The 19,819-nt window shown below is 38.7% G+C and overlaps 2 protein-coding genes across 4 annotated transcripts; both read right to left on the reverse strand.

The window, feature by feature from the left end:
* Positions 1-1,458: 1,458 nt before the first annotated feature.
* On the reverse strand, positions 1,459-9,234 carry tomm40 (translocase of outer mitochondrial membrane 40 homolog (yeast)). 2 transcript variants are annotated; one of them, XM_044208758.1, is made up of 9 exons: positions 9,086-9,234; positions 7,972-8,207; positions 7,609-7,769; positions 6,715-6,816; positions 6,515-6,620; positions 3,200-3,322; positions 2,866-2,942; positions 2,235-2,337; positions 1,459-1,966 (listed from the first exon to the last, which is right to left on the reverse strand). In XM_044208758.1, the coding sequence occupies exons 2-9, from the start codon at positions 8,186-8,188 to the stop codon at positions 1,827-1,829; spliced, it is 1,029 nt and encodes a 342-aa protein (XP_044064693.1). In that variant the 5' UTR covers positions 8,189-8,207; positions 9,086-9,234; the 3' UTR covers positions 1,459-1,826. The 2 variants fall into 2 exon arrangements, with proteins under 2 accessions (XP_044064693.1, XP_044064692.1); XM_044208757.1 differs by lacking the exon at positions 9,086-9,234 and adding an exon at positions 8,638-8,669.
* A 582-nt stretch (positions 9,235-9,816) lies between these two features.
* On the reverse strand, positions 9,817-19,550 carry ddx61 (DEAD (Asp-Glu-Ala-Asp) box helicase 61). 2 transcript variants are annotated; one of them, XM_044208755.1, is made up of 13 exons: positions 19,384-19,550; positions 17,657-18,548; positions 17,197-17,260; positions 16,927-17,031; positions 16,256-16,385; positions 15,183-15,329; positions 14,790-14,884; positions 14,578-14,700; positions 14,360-14,488; positions 13,739-13,919; positions 13,543-13,644; positions 13,207-13,418; positions 9,817-12,466 (listed from the first exon to the last, which is right to left on the reverse strand). In XM_044208755.1, exons 2-12 carry the CDS (start codon positions 17,833-17,835, stop codon positions 13,210-13,212), a joined length of 1,464 nt encoding a protein of 487 aa, XP_044064690.1. In that variant the 5' UTR covers positions 17,836-18,548; positions 19,384-19,550; the 3' UTR covers positions 9,817-12,466; positions 13,207-13,209. The 2 variants fall into 2 exon arrangements, with proteins under 2 accessions (XP_044064690.1, XP_044064691.1); XM_044208756.1 differs by lacking the exon at positions 13,207-13,418.
* Between the last annotated feature and the right edge of the window lie 269 nt (positions 19,551-19,819).

Genomic DNA, 19,819 nt, shown 5'->3' on the forward strand with positions numbered 1-19,819 from the left:
AGTGCTTATTATACTACAGACAGTAGAGTTAAATTAGAAAATGCATTTCCTGCAGAAAAGGTGTGTGAATACTGAAAGCTGAAATAAATTGCAAAGCATTGCTGAAAATGCAGAAATCTGAAATTAATTACCTGAAAAATCTGAAAGTTCAAATGCATTGCACTGCACTGCTGAAAAACCTGGAAGCTGAAATGAAACACTAGCACAATTGGAGACTGAACTCCATTACCTAGAGAAGAGCTGAAATACATTGCTAGAAAAGCTGGAAGTTAAACTGTAGTACTGTCAAAGCTGGAAGTTGAAATGAATTGTCTGAAAGGCTGAAAGAAGAAATGCTTTGTATTAATATCACACAGATGAAATGCATTAATTTAGAACAAAAAAATGCATGGGCTTAAAGAGCTGAGAGCTGAAATGTTGCTGAAAAGCTGAAAGACGAAATGCATTTATCATGTTCATATAAAGAAGATGAATGAATGTTCATATAAAGAAGATGAATGAAAGAAATTAACAAATCCATACGATAAGTTGATTTTCAAGGACTGCAGACATGGAAAGTGAAGTGGCTTGTATGTTTTAAAGTGACCTTAAGTCTACTGAAAGGTACTTTCAATTAAAGTGTAAGCTCTGAAAGGACTGTAAAATAAAATGTAATGAGTATAATTTAAGTCACTGACAAGAGCGAAGTGTCAGGTAACCGGTAAGGAGTGAAAATACTGAAACTGGTGGGTGACGTGCAAGCACTGAAAGGAGCTGTCAAGTTATTAAATCTCCTTAAAGTAGGAGGGGTGGCATCTGAAATGTATTTAATGGAAGAAATTGAAGGTGAAGTTAAGTGTGTGTGTGTGTGTGTGTGTGTGTGTGTGTGTGTGAGAGAGAGAGAAACAGAGGTAGTTTTGACTTGTGAATTAAACCTGAAATAGTTGAAGGTTTGAATCTATTAACAGTCAAAAAGGAGAGAGAGATCCCAATATGTTTATGAGAATTGTGTATGAGAAGTGAAAGTTGTGGAAGTTGAAAGCAGCATGAAAATCAGTGGGTGACATCACAGGTCATGCAACACACTATAAGCAGCACATCTATCAATTGCATTAAATTGTCTAATATTTATCTTTTCATCTTTATAACACTTTTCATGGTAGACCTGAATGCTAAAGGAGTCACCCTGACAGCCTTTGACCAGTTCAGGTTGCAGTCATGCACTGCTTTCAAACCCAGGGAATCTGAGGACTTACATTTCTCTCCAAATGTTATGCGGGTATGTACTGTCCAACCAGCAGCTCGAGTGTTTTTCTACTATGCTTATACTGGTGTTTTTTTTTTAAATACATTTTGGAATGACATTTTCTGCCTGTTTTTTTCAAAAGCTATTATCCCTACAGCTTTATATATTCCATATTTTTAAATTATGTTTATATACACCGTTACTCCTGGAATGGAAAAAACTACAACATCCAGTTTTACAAAAAGTAATCACATTTATTTCAACCCATACATGATCACCATATATTATTTCTAACCGCTTACTTTTTTTCACACCACATGTTCTCATGCATCACTGATGCCCTCTGATATACATCTCTCTAGCCTCTGGGTATATCCAATACACCAAAAAGGAAAGACATTTGTGCTACAGAATGTAGGCATGGCTTGGCCAGTCCTGGCTCCTTGGTAGTTGTCTTTTTTTTTCTCTCTGTCTGCCCCAGAAATCACAGTTGTAAGAGAGTCTCTGAATCCAATTTTTAAGTCTTAGTCCAGGTGCCTGTGTGTCTCTGTGCCAGTCCAAGCTGTGGCCTGTGAGTTGACTCCAGGCAGCCTCCGCACCTCTAGCCAATGGTGACACCGAAGCCACACTGGAACTTGTTCTTGCGATGGTTGAGGAAAGCTCCTAAGGCCAGTGTGAGAGGCAGTGGCACCAGTTTCTTTTCAATGGTTGCCCCAACCACCCAATTACTGTCAACTGTGCCTGCGGAAAGGAAAGGTGAAAAAGTGGATGAATATCTTTTAAGAAGAAAATCTATTTATTTTGTAATGTTCAAATGAATAGTCACTTAATTTTCCTCTGAAATGTAGATGACTAGAAGTATAAGGTAGCATAACATGGAATTATTCAAGTAAAGTAAAAGTACCTCAAAATTGTACATCAGTACAGTACTGGAGTGAATGTACTTAGTTTCTTTCCACCACTGCTTAATTTATGCATCTATGGTTGTATTCATACAGTATCTATTTACCTTTAAAGAGCAAGTTCGCTTTGGGAAGGTCCAACTGGTAACCGAAGGATGTTGTGGTGTCTTGCATCCTTGTGCTGGCTTCAAATTCAACTCCTATCTGCAACTGTGTTAGAAGACAGAAGTTAAAGGATAGGTTAAAAAATCTGAGTCTCTTAAAACACTACTCACATACCAATATGCATAAGGAAATTTTTTTTTTTGTCTGTGTTATTTTTCTCCTGTCCGTGTAAAAGCAGGTGGAAAAAACCCACAGGCCTCCCCTTAGTGCAAAAATGTATTCCAAAATTCAGCTGAAGCTAAAATGAAGCTTCAGCAGACTTAGTTAGGCATATTAAGTGGGTATCTTCCAATTTTACGGTATCTTTAGTACAAAATTCCCTTTGTGTTTCTCTAGAGAGTGGCCGTGGAGTGGAGGGATAGTAACACAAGTATGGACAAGGGGAACAATTACAGCGACAAAAAACTGTTTCAATGTACATGTGGGCATGCGAGTATTGTTTTCAGACAGGCTTGAAAAAATGTGAACCCATCCTTGAATTTGAACCAAAATGCTGCAATTGAACAGTTTTGGAAGACAAACTATAACCAATACACAGAAATACATCCACACACTTTTACTATTGTTAGGTACCTGATCATTGGCTTTGTGATAGTATGTAGCATGAGCTCCTGCTCCTCCCAAAGTCAATGTAGCTACGTAGTTGTCACCTGAGGAGAAAAATAAAGATTTAAACATCTATCACACAGATAACATAAAACAAACAATGAGATGGAAATTAGACATGACTTTATGTAAAACCTGGTCACACTACAGAAACATGAATAAAAGTAACTTCCACAATGAATGAACATTTTGGAAACTGGTAACTAAATATTAAAAATTATAAAGTTAACTGAGTAAAATACGATTTAAGTATCAAGTAGTCTTGCAGTGCACGGTTCAATAAGCACAGAGTGGATTTTACCTGTGTACCTGCCCAAGAGGGAGGTGACAGCCCCTTCCTCCCCTGGTCTTCTGTGGTACACTAGCTCACCACCCAGAGCCAGTCCTGGTGTGATAGACTGGAGATAGTGGGCCACCATAATGCCTGAGGGAAAGTAGTAAAAGAGCTTCTATTTTATATACACAGTATAGTCCCTTCTCATTCAAACTTGTAGTACGGGTGTCTTCCCCTCTCTCAGGTCTTTTAGCACTTTTGTTTTCACTTTTTTTTTTATTTATTCCTCCTTCAGCCCCTGGTATTTGTCCAGCTTTTCACACTCCCCCTTCTTGATGATGATGTCAAATGGAGTGCTACATCTGTCAACAGTGCTGTTTTCTGATCCTTGTCCATTGAGGTTTTAAACCTCAATATTTTCTTGGTAACAACAGAAATGTGTTGAAAACAGCTAAGTACCTTGGGCCAATCAATTGGCATTGAACGTCTGGCCAGATTCATAATATTGTTAAAATATATTCTTTGATCAGAAAGTTCCTGATTTAAAATCTAAATGTTACCAAATTTAGACTATTTTATTTAGGTATAGTTCTTGTACGTCTTCTTGGGTTTAGACAATATTTAACATTTGAGAACTTTGGCTTCTCAAATGTGGGCAGCTGTGGCTTAGAGGGAAAGTTAGAGCAGCTGGGGCTTAGAGGTAGAGCGGGTCGTCCACTAATCGGAAGGTCAGCGGTTCGATCCCAGCTTCCCGGCATCAAAGTGTCCTTGGGCAAGATACTAAACCTGAGGGCTGTGTGTGAGTGTGTGTGAATGAGTTAGTTTCTTTGGACTGATGAGCAGTTGGCTGTGAATGGGGTGGATGTGACATGTAGTGTGAAGCGCTTTGAGTGGTTGGAAGACTACAAAAGGTGCTATACAAGTACAGTCCATTTACCATTCTTTTGGTAAATAAAAACAAAGGTTTTGTAGAAAAACGTTTATCAAAGTTAGGTCTATAAATTGTTTGGTCTATAAAATGTCAGAAAATGGTTAAAAATGCTGACAATTTCCTAAAGCCCAAGGTGATGCCTTAAAACTGTGTATTTTGTCCAAATAATACTCTAAAGTCCAAAGACATTGAGTTTATTATCATAAAACACAAAGAAAAACAGCAAATCCTCAGAAGTGAAGTTGGAACTAGTTATGCATTTTTTCTTAAAAAATGACAAATGATTAATCAGTTATCAAAATAGTTGCAATTCATTTTCTGCCAACTAATTATGTTAGCTCTTATTGCGAAAAACACCAACTTGAAAATTATATATGTAATATGGCATACATTTCCCATGTAGTGATATATATTGATAGCAGATTTTTTTTTTTTTTTTATTAATAGCCAATCCAGGCATATTTTAATGGCATATTTAAAATAAAGTCAGCTACTGTGTTTTGTCCACCTCAGCCTGCTAGTGTTGCAGGGCAGCCATCCTTTACATAGCAAGCATTTCCCTGCATATGAGAGTGAAAATTAGTGTGTGTGAATGTGAAGTTCAGACACACAGGTTGGCAAAATACACAGATTTGCTCAACTCGACACTAACGAATCTGTTATCTCTCCTTTTTTTCTCTTATTAGCAACAAATAGCAGTGTACAAAACATTCAGGTAGCCGCTTCTCATTTTTTGCCAGCACCGACCGTCGCTTTCAACGGATAAAATGACAAACGCTGCTTGTGGCAGGTCATATCAGCTGTCACTAATTAATGTCAATTCAGTGAGTCTGTTCTCAGCCAAAGATTGTTTGTGAGCAAAGAACCTCCACTCTCTAACACCACTGTACGACTGCAGTGTTTCTGTAGTTCCAACAACTCAAACAGAGTGACACGTCTTCTCTCTAGCAGATCGCGTCACGTCAATTTCAGGAGTTGCATTCTTCCAATTAAACTTTCATTTATATCAATAACTTAAACTTATAAACTCAATATTTTTCAACCAGGACCTACAGTATTTGGATGAAGTAGCTTGTGAAAACTAAGGTGTGTCAGATTTAGTCGGCTACAGCTTAGGGCTGGGCGATATATTGAATATATCCCAATATTAATTAATGCGCAATATAGCAGATGACCATATCGTCATATTAGAGTTTTCAGTGTTTCTGCTGGTCGCCGCTGAGGGGTAGTTACGTTACTTTAGTCAGTCATAAGGTGTGTAGATAAGCTCAGGTTGCAGTATAATAGTTATTGAAAGGCTGTGTGTTGTGTTTGCTAGCATAAAAAAGAAATAAAAAGCTCTTCGCAGCAGTTGGTCCAGACTGTGAACAGCTATCTTTGAGTGATTTGTTTTTCGCTGTGGCGGAAAAAAAATAATAAGAAGAAAACGCAATCTAGCTGTTCACAGTCTGGAGCAACTCTGCTGTGAAGAGTACAACAAGACGCCATAGTTACTTTACATAAACTTTTTATTTATTTTCGGTGGCAGCAAAAACAACACACAGCCGTCCAGTAACTATTTTACTGCAACCTGAGCTCATCTACACACTTTATGGCTGTCTAAAGTAACGTAAGGGAAAGGCTCACTTTCACAACAACACCGCTGGTTACCCACAAGGCCACCTTCCTTAAAGGGGGAGGCTTGGCCGGTTACGCAGGTGCAGTTAGGCTGTGGGTGTGCTAACCAGAGGTGGAAGAAGTATTCAGGTCCATTACTTAAGCAAAAGTACTAATACCATCCCTACTGTATAAATACTCCACTATAAGTAAAAGTTCTGCAAGTACTCATTGCGCAGTAAAATGGTCCCTGTCAGTGTTTTACTATTATATATGATATTACTGCTGCATTCATGTTTTTGTTGCATTTTACTGCAGTAGATGTTTAAGGTTGAGCTACTTTTAACAGCGTTATATACTGTTGGGTAGTTTAATCTACAGCAATGCATCATATTCTACAAGATTATCTTATGTTTGCACTATTTGACAATTTACATTGTGTATATCGAGATATATATTGTATAACGCGGAATAGCCTGAAAATAGATATTTATAAGACATAACCATATCGCCTAGTCTTACTACAGCTGTTATTTCTATGTGCCAGATACATATTTTATCAACATTGAGGTAGGCCTTAACAAGTATCGTATTGGACTTAGTATCAACAAATACTCTAGTGGACTCGGAACGGGTAAAAAAAAAAAAAAACTTGATCCGGATATCCCTACTTAATATTGTTATTAAGTATTTATTTCAACCATATCACCCAGCTGTCAACAATGGTTATAGTGGTTACTAATGGTTAGTTGAATGTTATTTTTTTACCAACATATACAACAAAACCTCCACTACTTTTGTGAAAATAATCATACCAGATCCAACAAGTATGTCTGGATTTCCGAGCGTCATAGCAGAGGTGAAGTCTTCACCACGATACTCCAGGTCACACTGCCAATTCACAAACTTATGCTGCTGAGTCTGCAACACACAAAAAGTAGAATAACATTTCTGAGACTGGAATGACACTAAAAGACAACAATTGAATGGCTGTTCCCTCTACAATTCTACATACCTGGATGGCTATTTTGGAGCGCACAGCAGTCGTGAGCTGGTGGATGATCTGGGCATTCAGACTACCAGTATTGTCCATATCTCCAACCAGGACTGGGAATGACTAAGGGGAACAAAAAACACTTTTGTCAGCTCCCAAGTCATGTGGATAACATTTGAAACCTTTCCATCTGTATTAAAAGGTAGCCTAGAGCAATGTTAGAGCCTTGGGCTGTATAGCTACCTGAGTATCAGTGTAAATGTTGTTAAGCTGTATTTATCAGTTGCTTGTGTGCTCCTTGTGGGCAAAGCAAAAAAAAAAGTCAAACCAAAGCATGTTTTTCAGTTTTAAACCCTGATGAAGACAAAACAAGTCATTACAAAAATCATCTAGCTGAACTAACTGTAACCAATAAAAGGCTTAATATTATGACCATGACATTTTTCCTTTTCCTATGTATGCAGGTTCCTGCAGTTTGCTTCCACATACAGTCATATAAATATATTTTTATAACTGTGGAATGGCAAACACACTTGCCTTCCTTCCTTCTCTCCTGTCCTCTTTTGATACTCATTTCCAAAAGGTAAGACAACATAAAGAAAGCAATTTTACTTTCCAAAAAATGAATACCAAGGCCTGGGAAAATGCAGTTTTAAATCATAAATGAACACAGCCTTCATTTATGAGTCAAACCTTGTGACCAGTTGGCCGTGCAAATAGAGGGAACTGATTTATTTTTTATTTTTTCCCCATTCAGGGAGCAAACAAGCATCTAAACAAATACATGAGACAATATTCAGAATTCTGCCATGACCAGGAAGATATACAAACAAAAGTTCAATATCTGGTTAATTTTAGCAGATCGGTGAAGTAATGGGAAAATGGGAAAATGAATGATGGGAAAATGATCATTACCTCTGCTGGTCCAGTCTGTTTAGTGCCTACGTAGGTGGAACCAAATCGATAACCAGAATCGCTTAGGGTACTGAGGGTAACAGTATGGCTGACCTGGAAGTGGTTACTCAGGCCCTTGTTGACCACTAACCGCACCCCTTCCATCTGCAGAGGAAACACCTCTAAAAACAGAAAACCGCAAAAAAAAGATCCATGTAATTCAACATCAGACAATTATTTAAACCCATGCCAATGACAATAATGATACTGTTATTACAATATCATGATTATTACTTAAAAGTTGAACAAATGTGAAGAATAAACTAAATCAGTCATGAATTGTGTGAGATGTGCATCCAGTAATTTAACAGATGATTTTCTAACCTTTACATTTGCGATGGCACTCCTCATATGTGCCTGGGTTTGGGAGTGTGGAATCTGCATCTGCTGTCTGCTGGTCAGATCCAGATGTTGAAGGGACGGAAGACACTGAGGGCATGGTAAACCCTGGAGGGACCGACACCAACCCTGGGACCCCTTGGCTACCTCCAGCCGCAGCTGGGGCAGAACTGGGGGAGGCGGCAGCCAACACACTGCCCATACTCTGAGACTGTAACAGACTGGAAAAGCAATAGACAGTGGATGAATAATTTATCTAATTTATTAATTTTATCAATGTAATTTAATCAAACAGCTGCAGGCTAGTGACTCACTGAGAAGCAATCTTACAGTTAACCTTGTTTATATTTTTGGCATTGTGTATATTTAGATATCTATTTATTGATATTTTATATTTTTGCAGTCTATATTTCCACTCTTTCCTACTTTGTACTGCAAGTGCTGCACAACAATTTCCCTCGGGATAAATAAAGTTCTATCTTATCTTAATCCTTGACAAGGAGCGAGTCAAATTGGTAGTGTCATTTAACACACATTGGCTTGCATGACTTGCCAGGTTTGATATAGACACATTAGTATTATGCTTAGCACACAATTACAAACTCTTCACACAGTATATCCAATGCACTTGGGCTCAGTCAGCTCACTTACATGCATTCAGCTACCATTAACTTGGCTAGCTACAGTGACTGATCTGTTCTACTGTCCTGGCAGCAACAGTGTAGCAGGTTGGTTGTAGCTAAGGCCCGGGTTAGTCAGACTATCGACATCTATAATAAATCACAATACAACCTGGTAACCACAATCAATATCGAACTGCAACTTATGATTTGCTACAGAGGCCACATTTGGAGATAAGCCAGCAGCAACTATGCGCTAGCAGCAGTACATAACATGTAAAGGGTAATGCAAGCTAGCAGGGTTGGTTGGTTGGTTAGTTAGCTGGGAGGCTAGGTAGCCATGTGGAGTCGACCACGAGATCTGTTCGTCTTAATATGGTAATCACGGTAATTAAGAATACGATTAATGGCAAATTGACTCTATCAACTACGCTATTCTTACAAAATTAATCGTGCAATTTTATGGCTGCGCTACTCACACTGACGGTTTGGGTCCAGGGGTAGTTCAACACCGGCAAAGTTCACGACAACGTCGTGACCGTAGTTGACAAGTGCCCGCCTATTTCCTTTAACTCCATCATGAATTGGCTAATGCACATCTCACTTCCACCGCCATTGGCTGAAATCACAGCTGGGACAGCCCCCTCCTGATGACGTTTCACGGGGTTCATTCGCTTAACATTCGTTTCATTCAATCTCCTACTGAATGACATTCCAAGGGTACACCTGTTTGGGAGGTGGTAGCGTGCGATTCCATTTACAAAATGATTTACGTATACCGCCATATTTTATATAAATAAACCTCAGTATGCATGTGAATTTCTGTGGCTCTTTTTAAAAGGTGCGAATGGCCAGGGAGACACTAATTATATTTGACAAATGGTATAAATCATAAAATGCAATATTACATTTCCTGCAAATAAGAACTGCAAGATCTGTGGTTTCAAACTATGTCCTGTCTAACCAAGCAATGACAAGAAGTTAGCTGGATAAGAACTATGTGGGACAACCTTCACCACTCCCAAACCTGACACATGAGCTTAACTAAAAAGGGCTCTTGTGGATTTTGCACTGGCTAGTACCCTGCTTTCTCAAACAGGCTACTGGCTGCCTCAATGCATGAGAATAATTAAATCATTTACAAAAACATTCAGTCACTAAGTGTACACAAATAAAAAAAAAAAAAAAAAAAAAACATCAACCAAAAAGGTAGAGTTAGGCAGTTGGACTTTAATTCGTTTGGGAGGCTTGCATTGACACACTTAACAGAAAATTCTTGCCTGTCTGTCTTTCTGCTTAAAGAATCTGGTCATCAAGTCATGAAGGTATTTCTTTCTCCATAATGCTATGACAGAACAAAATGATCTCAGGTTACAAACCCACTCAGAAAATGTCCTTATTTTGTTTCTATCACATGGCATGTATTGATTCAAGTGTTGCCTGCACTGAGGCTAAATAATTGGGGGACCAAAATCTATCATAATAAAAGGGCACCCAGAGTCAGGCATGAAGAACTTTAGAAGATGGCACACAGATAATGGTCCCTGCCCTACTGGTGCTTTGCAGTAATGTATTGATCAGCCACAGAAACAATAAAAAATAAAAATAAAAAGTAGACTGGAAATTTCACAGTGTCAAGGTTTTAAATTTGAGATACACATCTTTTGTGACATTGTGCTGAAGTCAAGAAGTCCAAGGCTGTAATACATTCACACAACAAGAGCAGTTCTAGCTGGTCATATTTACAAATTTGTTATAAAAAGACAAATGCATGTTACAAATAAGGAAAAAGTGCAAATCCTTTCAGACTAACTGTGCTTTCAAAACGGATTAACTAATGATTGTGTGCCATTTTACTTACAATACAAAAGTTGTGACAAGGGCCTGGGCAAAGTAGGTTTGAGGTTTGATGTTAGACTAAGGCACTTTAGAGGGAAGATGAGACACAGAAACTACATTAAGATGACAGAACAAGTTGGCTGGTTTCAACATAATGTTAACTAAGGCCCGTCTCATCCTGTCATGTTAATTACTGATAACCTCAAGACCTGAGAAAATGCTGCCTGGTGCGATGGCTTTAAAGGGATGAAAGAAATTTCACAATACTGACGTGTTGTCATTGGATCTGTGTTTTGACAAAATGCTCTCCAGTGTCACTGACATTACACTGTTATCTTTAAATATCTTATTTCTGCAGAAAACACTTAAACTAATTTAAAAAAAAAAAAATAGCAAGTTCATTATCAGCAACACTGTTTCAGGTGCTCTGTGCTGGAGCACCACAGCAGCCCTCTTTTTAAACATTGTGGTCATGTTGGTTTCTGAAGTCGTCTATATTCGTACTTATGCAATTCTTTGTCTACTCTTCGAACTTTGGTTCCCTTTTGAAAGATGTTAATTTGGTTAAACTATGGATGTGTGTAAAATCCACCTTATTTTACAATTGCATCTCCAAATCTTGGCAATAAAATTGGTAGACAAAATGTTTTTTTATATACTAACAGGAATTATGGCCAAAGCTACAAAAATAACTACACTTAGTGGGCATATTATTAGGTATACCTACTCGGTAATGTGAACGGTTCAGACCAAACGTCAGAATGGGGAAGAAATGTGATCCGATTGATTTTCACTGTGGAATGATTGGTGGTGCTAGTCTCCTGGGATTTCACACACAAGTCCATGAGTGGCAGTTGTGAGGGCCTTGTTAGTGAGAGAGCTAAGGAGAATGGCCAGCCTGGTTCAAGCTGACAGGAAGGTGACACTAGCACATAACCACGTGTTTACAGCAGAGGTATGTAAAGAAAACTGAGGCGAGAGGAGACAGGCTCACCAAAACTGCACAGCAGATGATTAGAATAGGTGGTGTCAGAATTGGGTGTAAACAACATGAATCCACCAACATTTGGAACGGGTGGTGGTGGCAGTGTAATGATGTGAATACCTTTTTGGCACACTTGATACTATCTGAGCATCGCTTAAATGCTAAAGCCTTCTTGAGTATTGTTGCTGACTATGTGCAGCCACAGTCTACCCATCTTCTAATGGCTATTTCTTTGCAGGATACCATGCCACATCACAGAATACACGTCATCTCAAACATGAGAATGACTCTCCTCCAGTGTTCTCCACAGTCACCAGATTTGAATCCAACAGAGCACCTTTGAGATGAGGTTAAATACAAAATCCATTTGACAAATCTGCAGCAACTGCATAAAGCTATCATGGCAACATGAACCAGGCTCTAAGGTATGTTTCCGGCACCTCCAGTTCTGGGGAAAAGGTGGGAGAGAGGTCCAATCCAGTACAAAAAAAGGTTTATCTACCTGAGTGTAGATTTTTTTTCTCTTTTAAAGAAAACAGGGCAAGTTTCCTTTAAATCATCTGCTCAAAAGACATGTCAGCAGGATGTAAACATTTGCATATGTAGTTCATCTACACAGCAAATATGTGAGCTGGGATTTATCCTCCAAGTCTATCTTTGGTTTCACATTTTCATTCTTACAGTAAAGTAGAAAAGAAAAAAAAAACCTTTAACACAACAACTTCCATCTATTGTCGAGAGTGGCTGAGTTCAACGGCAAACTTAACCAACAGCCCAAATCACATGTACGGTGACCATCTCTGGCAGTGTGGCAGAAAGTTAAACTGATTAAAGTGGCAGTTTTCAGTGGGGGAGATAACACTTTACTAGTATATGAATAGACCGACCTGGGGATTGCTGTAAACTCAAAATGGAAATGAAAATAAATCTAAAATAGACCATTTTGGTGGCAAAGTGGGGAATAGAAATCTTCACTTGGAATCTTGTGTGATGTGTCGCCAATATTGTGTGTTGAATGCCAGCCATCATGTTTCACCTGAAAAACAAACCACACAAGTTAGAATTTCTGATAAAACCATGTGAATGAGTCGCAGCTTTAGCAAACCTGCAGAGCAGACAGCTGGCTCTGTGTGCTGATCAGCTCTGTCCAAATCTATGTTGACTGCTGTTGTGCAGTCTGAGGAGGACAACCCTCAACCCTTCACCTTTAAATCCTGTAAAACTTCAGTTAATCTTCTTGATGAAAGCGGATATTATCCATTAGCAAGGTTGCTAGTATTTGCTCTCCTTCAAGCTAGAGTGCTTGGATGTTTCCAGCGTTATGAATACACCGGGTACTAATTTAATGTACACCAAAATGCTCAAATTCATATACACACAAACTCAATCTGAATCAGAATATGGAAATTAAGTTTCGCTCAGATTTTATCTTTGCAATTATTCACCTATTTACCAAATAATGTCCTTTTAACCTATTCATTACTAGTGAATGTTCAAGTAAGCTCATGACCATAAGGCCACCAGTAAATAACTACAACTTGCCCCTTCCACAAGTGAGGCAGTGAGCATCAACGCGCAATACTTTTTTGGTGTCAGACAAAATGCACCTGAAATGTCACTGCGTAGATAAGGTGTTAACAGCAGAGAAACCCCCTACTCTAGAGCAGTTGATCAGTGACCAACAATAAAACTTGTTTAAGTGGTTTTACAAAAACACTTAATCTTAACTGTTTATTTTCAGTCATGGCTGGTTTTTGAGCTGCTCCAAGAACTGACCATTTAGGCTGCTCCCAGTTCCTCGTTTCTGTTGTTGCCGCCATCATCATCATCTGGGTCAACTGAGTGAAACTCTGCCACATACAGGCTCTTGTCAATGCTGCTGGGGATGGGCTTAATGTCAGTAACCAGTTGATCCTCAATATTCTTCAGGTTGTAGCGGTCATCTGAAGTTATCAGATTGATGGCCAGACCCAGGTGACCAAAACGCCCTGAGAGAAGAGATGTAGTGTATCAGTACTATTATATACTGTTAGTAGTAGTAGTGTCATGATGTGAACCTGGGTGTGCCAGATTCTGAAAGTGGAAGTAGTTTAGAAATAGATTAATCTTCACCTGATCTGCCAATGCGGTGCAGATAGGTCTCTGCACTTTTGGGGAAGTCAAAATTGATGACCACATTTACTGCCTGGATGTCAATGCCCCGGGTGAATAGGTCTACAAGAAAATATGTATATTAGTCAACCTGCTGACCATTAAGCATTTAAATTTCCACTTTATATTTTAAAAATGCAGAACTTGCTTCACCTACCTGTGCAGACCAGGTTTCTGCACAATCCATTCCTGAAGTCATGGAACACACGGTTCCTGTATTCCTGCATCATCTTTGCATGAATGTAGAAGCACGAATAGCCCAGCTGGGTGATTTTCTTGGCCAGAAGCTCAACCCTCTGGGTGGAGTTACAGAAGATAATAGACTGATTGATCTGCAGCTGTAATAGAAAAGTATAGATTTATGATTATTGATCAGTGAAGGAATAGCCTTGTAAATTCTTTACACTCCGTCTCGGGTATCCTATCCAAAGCTACAATTTTATACTAAGGTGGCCAAACAGCAGCTTATGAGCTGCATGCAGTTCATTGGTTCTTTGCCTGTATGTATATGGCTTTCCTTTTATTCTTATCCTGTTGTCTATTTAATTTTTAAATCAAATTCTAGTTCTTATGTAAATCTTTGCCCTAATATGAGAGTCACTCCCTTAAATTGATGGAACAAAACTGCACACTACAGAGGAGGAATCAAATACCTTATAGGTAAACAAAAGTTTGTTGCCAAGATGTTTTGCAAGTAGGAGTTGGAATATGGATAAAATCCTGGATCACAATATACATATGATAATGTAGTAAATTTTGTGTAAAACTGATCACTCACCCTAGAAAAGAGTGTGTTCAGACAGTGGACCTTCTGTCTTTCAGTCACGTAGGCATAGTACTGAGTAATGCCCTTCAATGTCAATTCCTCCATCAGGTTGATCTCATAAGGCTTCTGCAGGTGCTTGCTCTAGACAAGACAGTCATAATGTATTATGAAGTGCAAACAAGATTTTAAATGTTTTACCTCTTCAGACAAATTGCTGTTTGAGTTCTCACCATGAATGTTTGCACACTGATGGGGAAAGTGGCAGAGTAAAGCAGGATCTGACGATCCTTCGGTAAGAAACTGATAATTTCTTCAATCAGGACCACAAAGTCCTGGGACAGCAGTTTATCTGCCTGAATAAAGAGATATTTAAAGAAAGCCTGTTCATAAAAACAGTCAACAATATTGAAAAAGGAATTTAGAAATTAAGAGCCAAACCCACCTCATCCATCACCATCGTTTGGGCTTTATCCATTTTTGCCACACCCTTCTTCATCAGGTCTAGTATCCTGCCTGGTGTAGCAATCACTACATGTACTATTCGGAGAGGAGGAGGAGGCACAAACAGCACATCACAACACGTTCCACTGAGAAGAGCTGCACATTGCTAAACTGAGGTCAACAGAAGTGTTTGTCATTCAGCAGCATTTTGAGCAGAAAAACAAAAAGCAAGGCTGGCATTGGCCTGATGTGCACGAGTCATGACTTCAGAGTGACGAGATAAAAACATACCATGAAACACTGTAGATAAGTAATTCTTTCCTAGAAGCTACTGCCCAGTCTTCTTTATGGAAACATCGCTTTTCATTATCTTGAATATTAACAGCACAAGTACCTGTCTCATCAAGACGCATGATGTCATCCCTCAAGTTGGTGCCACCTGTGGTAGCCATGATCTTGATCCCTCCTAGGTGCTTGCTGAGCTGAATGCTGATCTGGCTCATTTGCAGGGCCAACTCTCTTGTTGGCACCATTACTATGGCTGGATTGAGACACAAATGGGAAGGGCTGATGAAATGCAAGGGTTGATGGAGAAAATTAAATAAAGTGATGCTCACAAAAAGTAGATAGAGAGATAGATATATCTATACACAGATATATATCTATACATAGATATACATACACACAGATAGACACATGTATTCAGAAACCCTGTTCACCAACAGCAGCAAGAAATACGTATGGGATAGAATAGTGCAGTGATCATGGACTTGTCCATATGCTCCAGAGATTGTGGACCAAAATAAATAAATAACATTTTTTAAATCTCTGTGTCAAACATGCTGTAGTCAAAGATACTCTATAACAACGATAACGCATTACAGGCAGTGCCAATGGTATGAAATGGTATACACTTCCAGTCTCTTAAGTGAGAGTGGTCGACTCCCCAGTTAAATAATAATAAAGATAATAGTATTATTGAGCAAAGAAACTGTTTTATTTCAGCTTTGAATTCATGGTTCAGATTGCATTAGATTTAGATTGTTTATCCGGTTGGAAAGCAACGTAGGCAGCACTGCAGTGAAACCAGACTGGCAGAACAGATGTTGCCAGATCTCTCGAGAGTGTGTGGTTGAGACAGAGACAGGTCTCAATCAAAGTTAATTTTCTCCTGATTGGTCTGTCTGAAAAATGTCATTTTAGTGTCAGAATGTTCAGAAAATATGTAGCATGTGAAAAATGGGTCCAATATTTACTTTGATGACTATGGGGGCAAATCAAGGCTTTCCTTCAAATTCTGCATCTGTTTGAAATTGGGTTTATTGTTTGTTTAAACATTACATATTTACTCTAAAACTTCACTATAACTTTATAATAATACAACCCTCAAAGTCGAGGCCTTCATAGATGTATATCTGTCACATTGCAACTGTTTCAAATTATCAGACAGAGGCAGTAGAAACTCACCCTGGATGTGATCCTTCTTCAGGTCTATCCTCTCCAGAAGAGGGATGAGGTAGGCTCCACTTTTTCCTGTGCCATTCTTGGCCCGAGCCAAAATATCTCTGCCTGACAGAGCGATGGGGATGCTTTCCTCCTTGTGGCAGACAGTCAATTCCAATCAGTACAATGGGTAAGGCTCATTGGACATGACAGACTTTTTTGGAAATAAGGCAAACAATCATGAAGAACAACATGCAAAAGATTACCCTATTCCTGACCCTTTAGAATCCAGAATAAGGTTGCAACGTCACACCACAATATAACAGTACATACTACAGAGAAGAGCATCTATAACTGAAATAATACCCCCACATAAAAATTCTGCAATCTGTTGTTCAGATATAGTGGGGTGGTATAGTCAAATCTCTTCAGAGAGGAGGATGATGTCTAATGAAGATGCCTAAAGCGAATAACTGGATAATTTTGTTGAGTGAAATCTGGAACCTTCTCAAATTTGAAACATGAACTGAAATAACAAAAGCACTGTTCTGGGTTTTAGTGAGTGCAGTTATTCAGTTAATTTTATATTTCTGATTCTGGGTAAATTTTAAGGCAGCCTCAAGGTGGTTAACAAAATAATTCTTAATCAACACTTCACATAAACAAGAGGGCCTAGTTCTAATAGCTTTATTTACCTGGATAGGGGAGGGTTTCTCCCATCCCATTTCAAAGATTCCCATTAGAAGTTCCCGCTTTAGGCAGTAGTCTTCAAATTCATTTCCCTTAGTTGATGTGACATCCTGGGAGACCAGAGCAGAAACATATGAAATTACCGTTTAATAGGATACAGAGGTTGATGTGACAGCATTAGAAGCAAACACACATTCAGTTTGTCTGAAACATCTACATTCTCAGAGTTATCAGTGAATCTGAATAAAGTCTGCTATAACTAATAGTTACCTTACCGAAGTTTTCATCCTGTTATCTTTTGGCGGAAGCTCCAGGCACTTCTTCCAGTCATCACCAAACCTTTGTAAATTGTAAGAATTTGCATTAATTCAGGTCTAACTAACTAACACACACACACAAAAGGAGGGCTCTGAAATATATTGAACCTCAAACTCATGTTTTTTTCAACCCAAAATCTATTTCCATGTATATTACTCGCTGAGACTGGGATGCTGGCCAGAAAAAGGATTTTCCTTCACAAAGTACTAGGCATAACTCGTTTTCTTTTACTGTTGTTAACACAGATTTGTGGTCAACATTATTGTGTAAGAAATCACTATTAGAAGCTTTGTTTTCTGGGAAGGAATTACATTCATATTTATATTTTACAGATTCTTGTACCCCAAGGTGATCAACTGATACAAAAACATTTCTTTCAATGCAGAAGTTAGAGAATATATGGAGCCAGTATCTTACTTGATGCCCCCACTGCTCTGAGGAATACTGGTCCATTTCTGGGGGGCACCGGGCTGTTGGGCAGTTGCAGGGAGTACCGACTGTTGTCCAACTGGCTTGGTCTGTCCTCTGAGCTGCCCATTTGCTGGTTTGTTCAATCCAATCATTGTTGCTGGGTTTGCCGTTCTTGTTGTAGCCATGAGTTCAATACCTTAAGTGGCAATTTTTCTCAGACTGTTATATTTATATTTGCCTCTTTTTCACTGATCTGTTTTGCTTAATGCACCCGTGTAAAAAAAAAATTATAAAAAACAAAACAAAACACTAAAAGCTGAAAAAATATTTTTTTCCTCGAATCTTTCCTTTTTAAAGAATGTATTGTGTGCACAATCTGACATTCAGACCTCTTGAAAATAAGAGGTCTGTGTATGAATTCTGTCTATTTACAAGACAACTCTCCAAAAAAGGGAGAAATAACATTCATATGAATAAATAAATCAAATGTGACCAAAACAAACCACCTATTGTTTTTCTTTCAAAAATGTGTGTCAAAGTACTCTTGTCCTTGCTGTAATGATCCAGAATTATCTTTGTGTTCTTCAAGTATCTTGGCTTTTTAAGTCCAAGTGCTATGTTTATACATTCAAAATGGCAAGTAGCAAAATATGATCTGCTTGGTCACGTCTCAGACTACTCTTATGATTTGTTTCTTTGACACAAGTCATTAAACAGATTTGCTGGGGCTTAATAATGGCTCAAAAAAGTCACTCCAGCAATTTTTTCTTTAACATGGGCAGTGCACTTTAAATGTCTGGTTATCTTGATCCAGTTTCCTTTACTTCTGCAGCAAAAGTTGAGATGGCAGTCTGCAAAGTGCTTCGGGAATTGCCTATCAACAAAATATCCAGGTTACCTGCCAGACAAACAATCGTGGGTGGTTATTTTTGATCATCAACAACTGAGCCAAAAAAATAAAATGGCAGCACATTGAACAGTGAGCAACCCAAATTAACATTACTCAAAGGCTCCTAAGATCAATAACATACGTGTTATGTGTGTGCATTAGCAATGGATAAGTTTGATAAGCAGGAACAAGGCCACGTTTAGCAAAACCGTCAATGTCATTAACAACAGCTGCTAGACCGCGATAACAATTGGAGCCAACAGCTTAATTGTTTTATGAAATGGGAATCAACAACTCTGCGAGTGCGGCTTTGTTATGATACTATTGGTACGTGCTAACCTAATGCTAATGTAATAACAGTTGCAAGCTAACATAAAATCAACTGATAGACCAATTTATGTTCAAAGTAAGCTAATTAGCCAATGGACTTTTAACCTTGAACAAAATACAAACTATCAGGGTATTGTCCAGGGGTTCTTCTTTCATAAACACGTTTTGTCCCTGATGGACAGCAAAGTTAGCTTGAAAGAAGTTAATTAGCACGCCTGTACGCCAGCGTTAAAACTTTGTGCATAGCAGCGTGGTTTTGATCGTCCAGCTAACAAGCTAATGTTAACGTTAAGTCTTGCTCCTGTTGGTGAATGGGACCCTGCAAACAGTTCATCGGGAAACGATGTGCACAAACCTAACCTGTCTGGATCTTCTCCGTTCGTACGTTACTTCAACACTTTTATTCAACCTGATCAAACGTCTAAGTTAGCATGCTAATGTTAGCTTAGCCAGTATGTGTTAACATCAACGGTAAAGTACTGTTAATCAATATGCTTGAGAAATTACTCTTTACCCAGTCGGAGGAAGATGCTACATCCACTCAAAGTCTTGACCGTTGTATGGTTGCTTAAAGTTATATCGACAGTTTAATTAAGTTTGGTAAATACTCGCTATTTCGAGAAATCCACCGAGTTGTCACTCTTTTGTCTCTTCTTTCACAATCTCGGCAATTCAACATGGCCGCGCGCTCGTTTTTGGGCTGGTTGTTTGCTCCAAAGGACCTCCCACTGACCAATCACAACACTGCTTTCAAATTCGCAAAGGTTGCTGTGGGACAAACTGACAAAAACAAGACAGAAGTGAATCTGTTGGACAAATTTTATATAAAAATATCTACAACTTTTGACAATCATAAAACAACACACACGCACGCAGGCACATATGCACACAAACAGACCTGAAAGGTACTGTGGACATTGATTATTAAAATGGCAGAAAGAAGGAATTTT

This window comes from Siniperca chuatsi, linkage group LG9 (assembly GCF_020085105.1).
Source record: "Siniperca chuatsi isolate FFG_IHB_CAS linkage group LG9, ASM2008510v1, whole genome shotgun sequence".
Lineage (NCBI taxonomy): Eukaryota > Metazoa > Chordata > Actinopteri > Centrarchiformes > Sinipercidae > Siniperca > Siniperca chuatsi.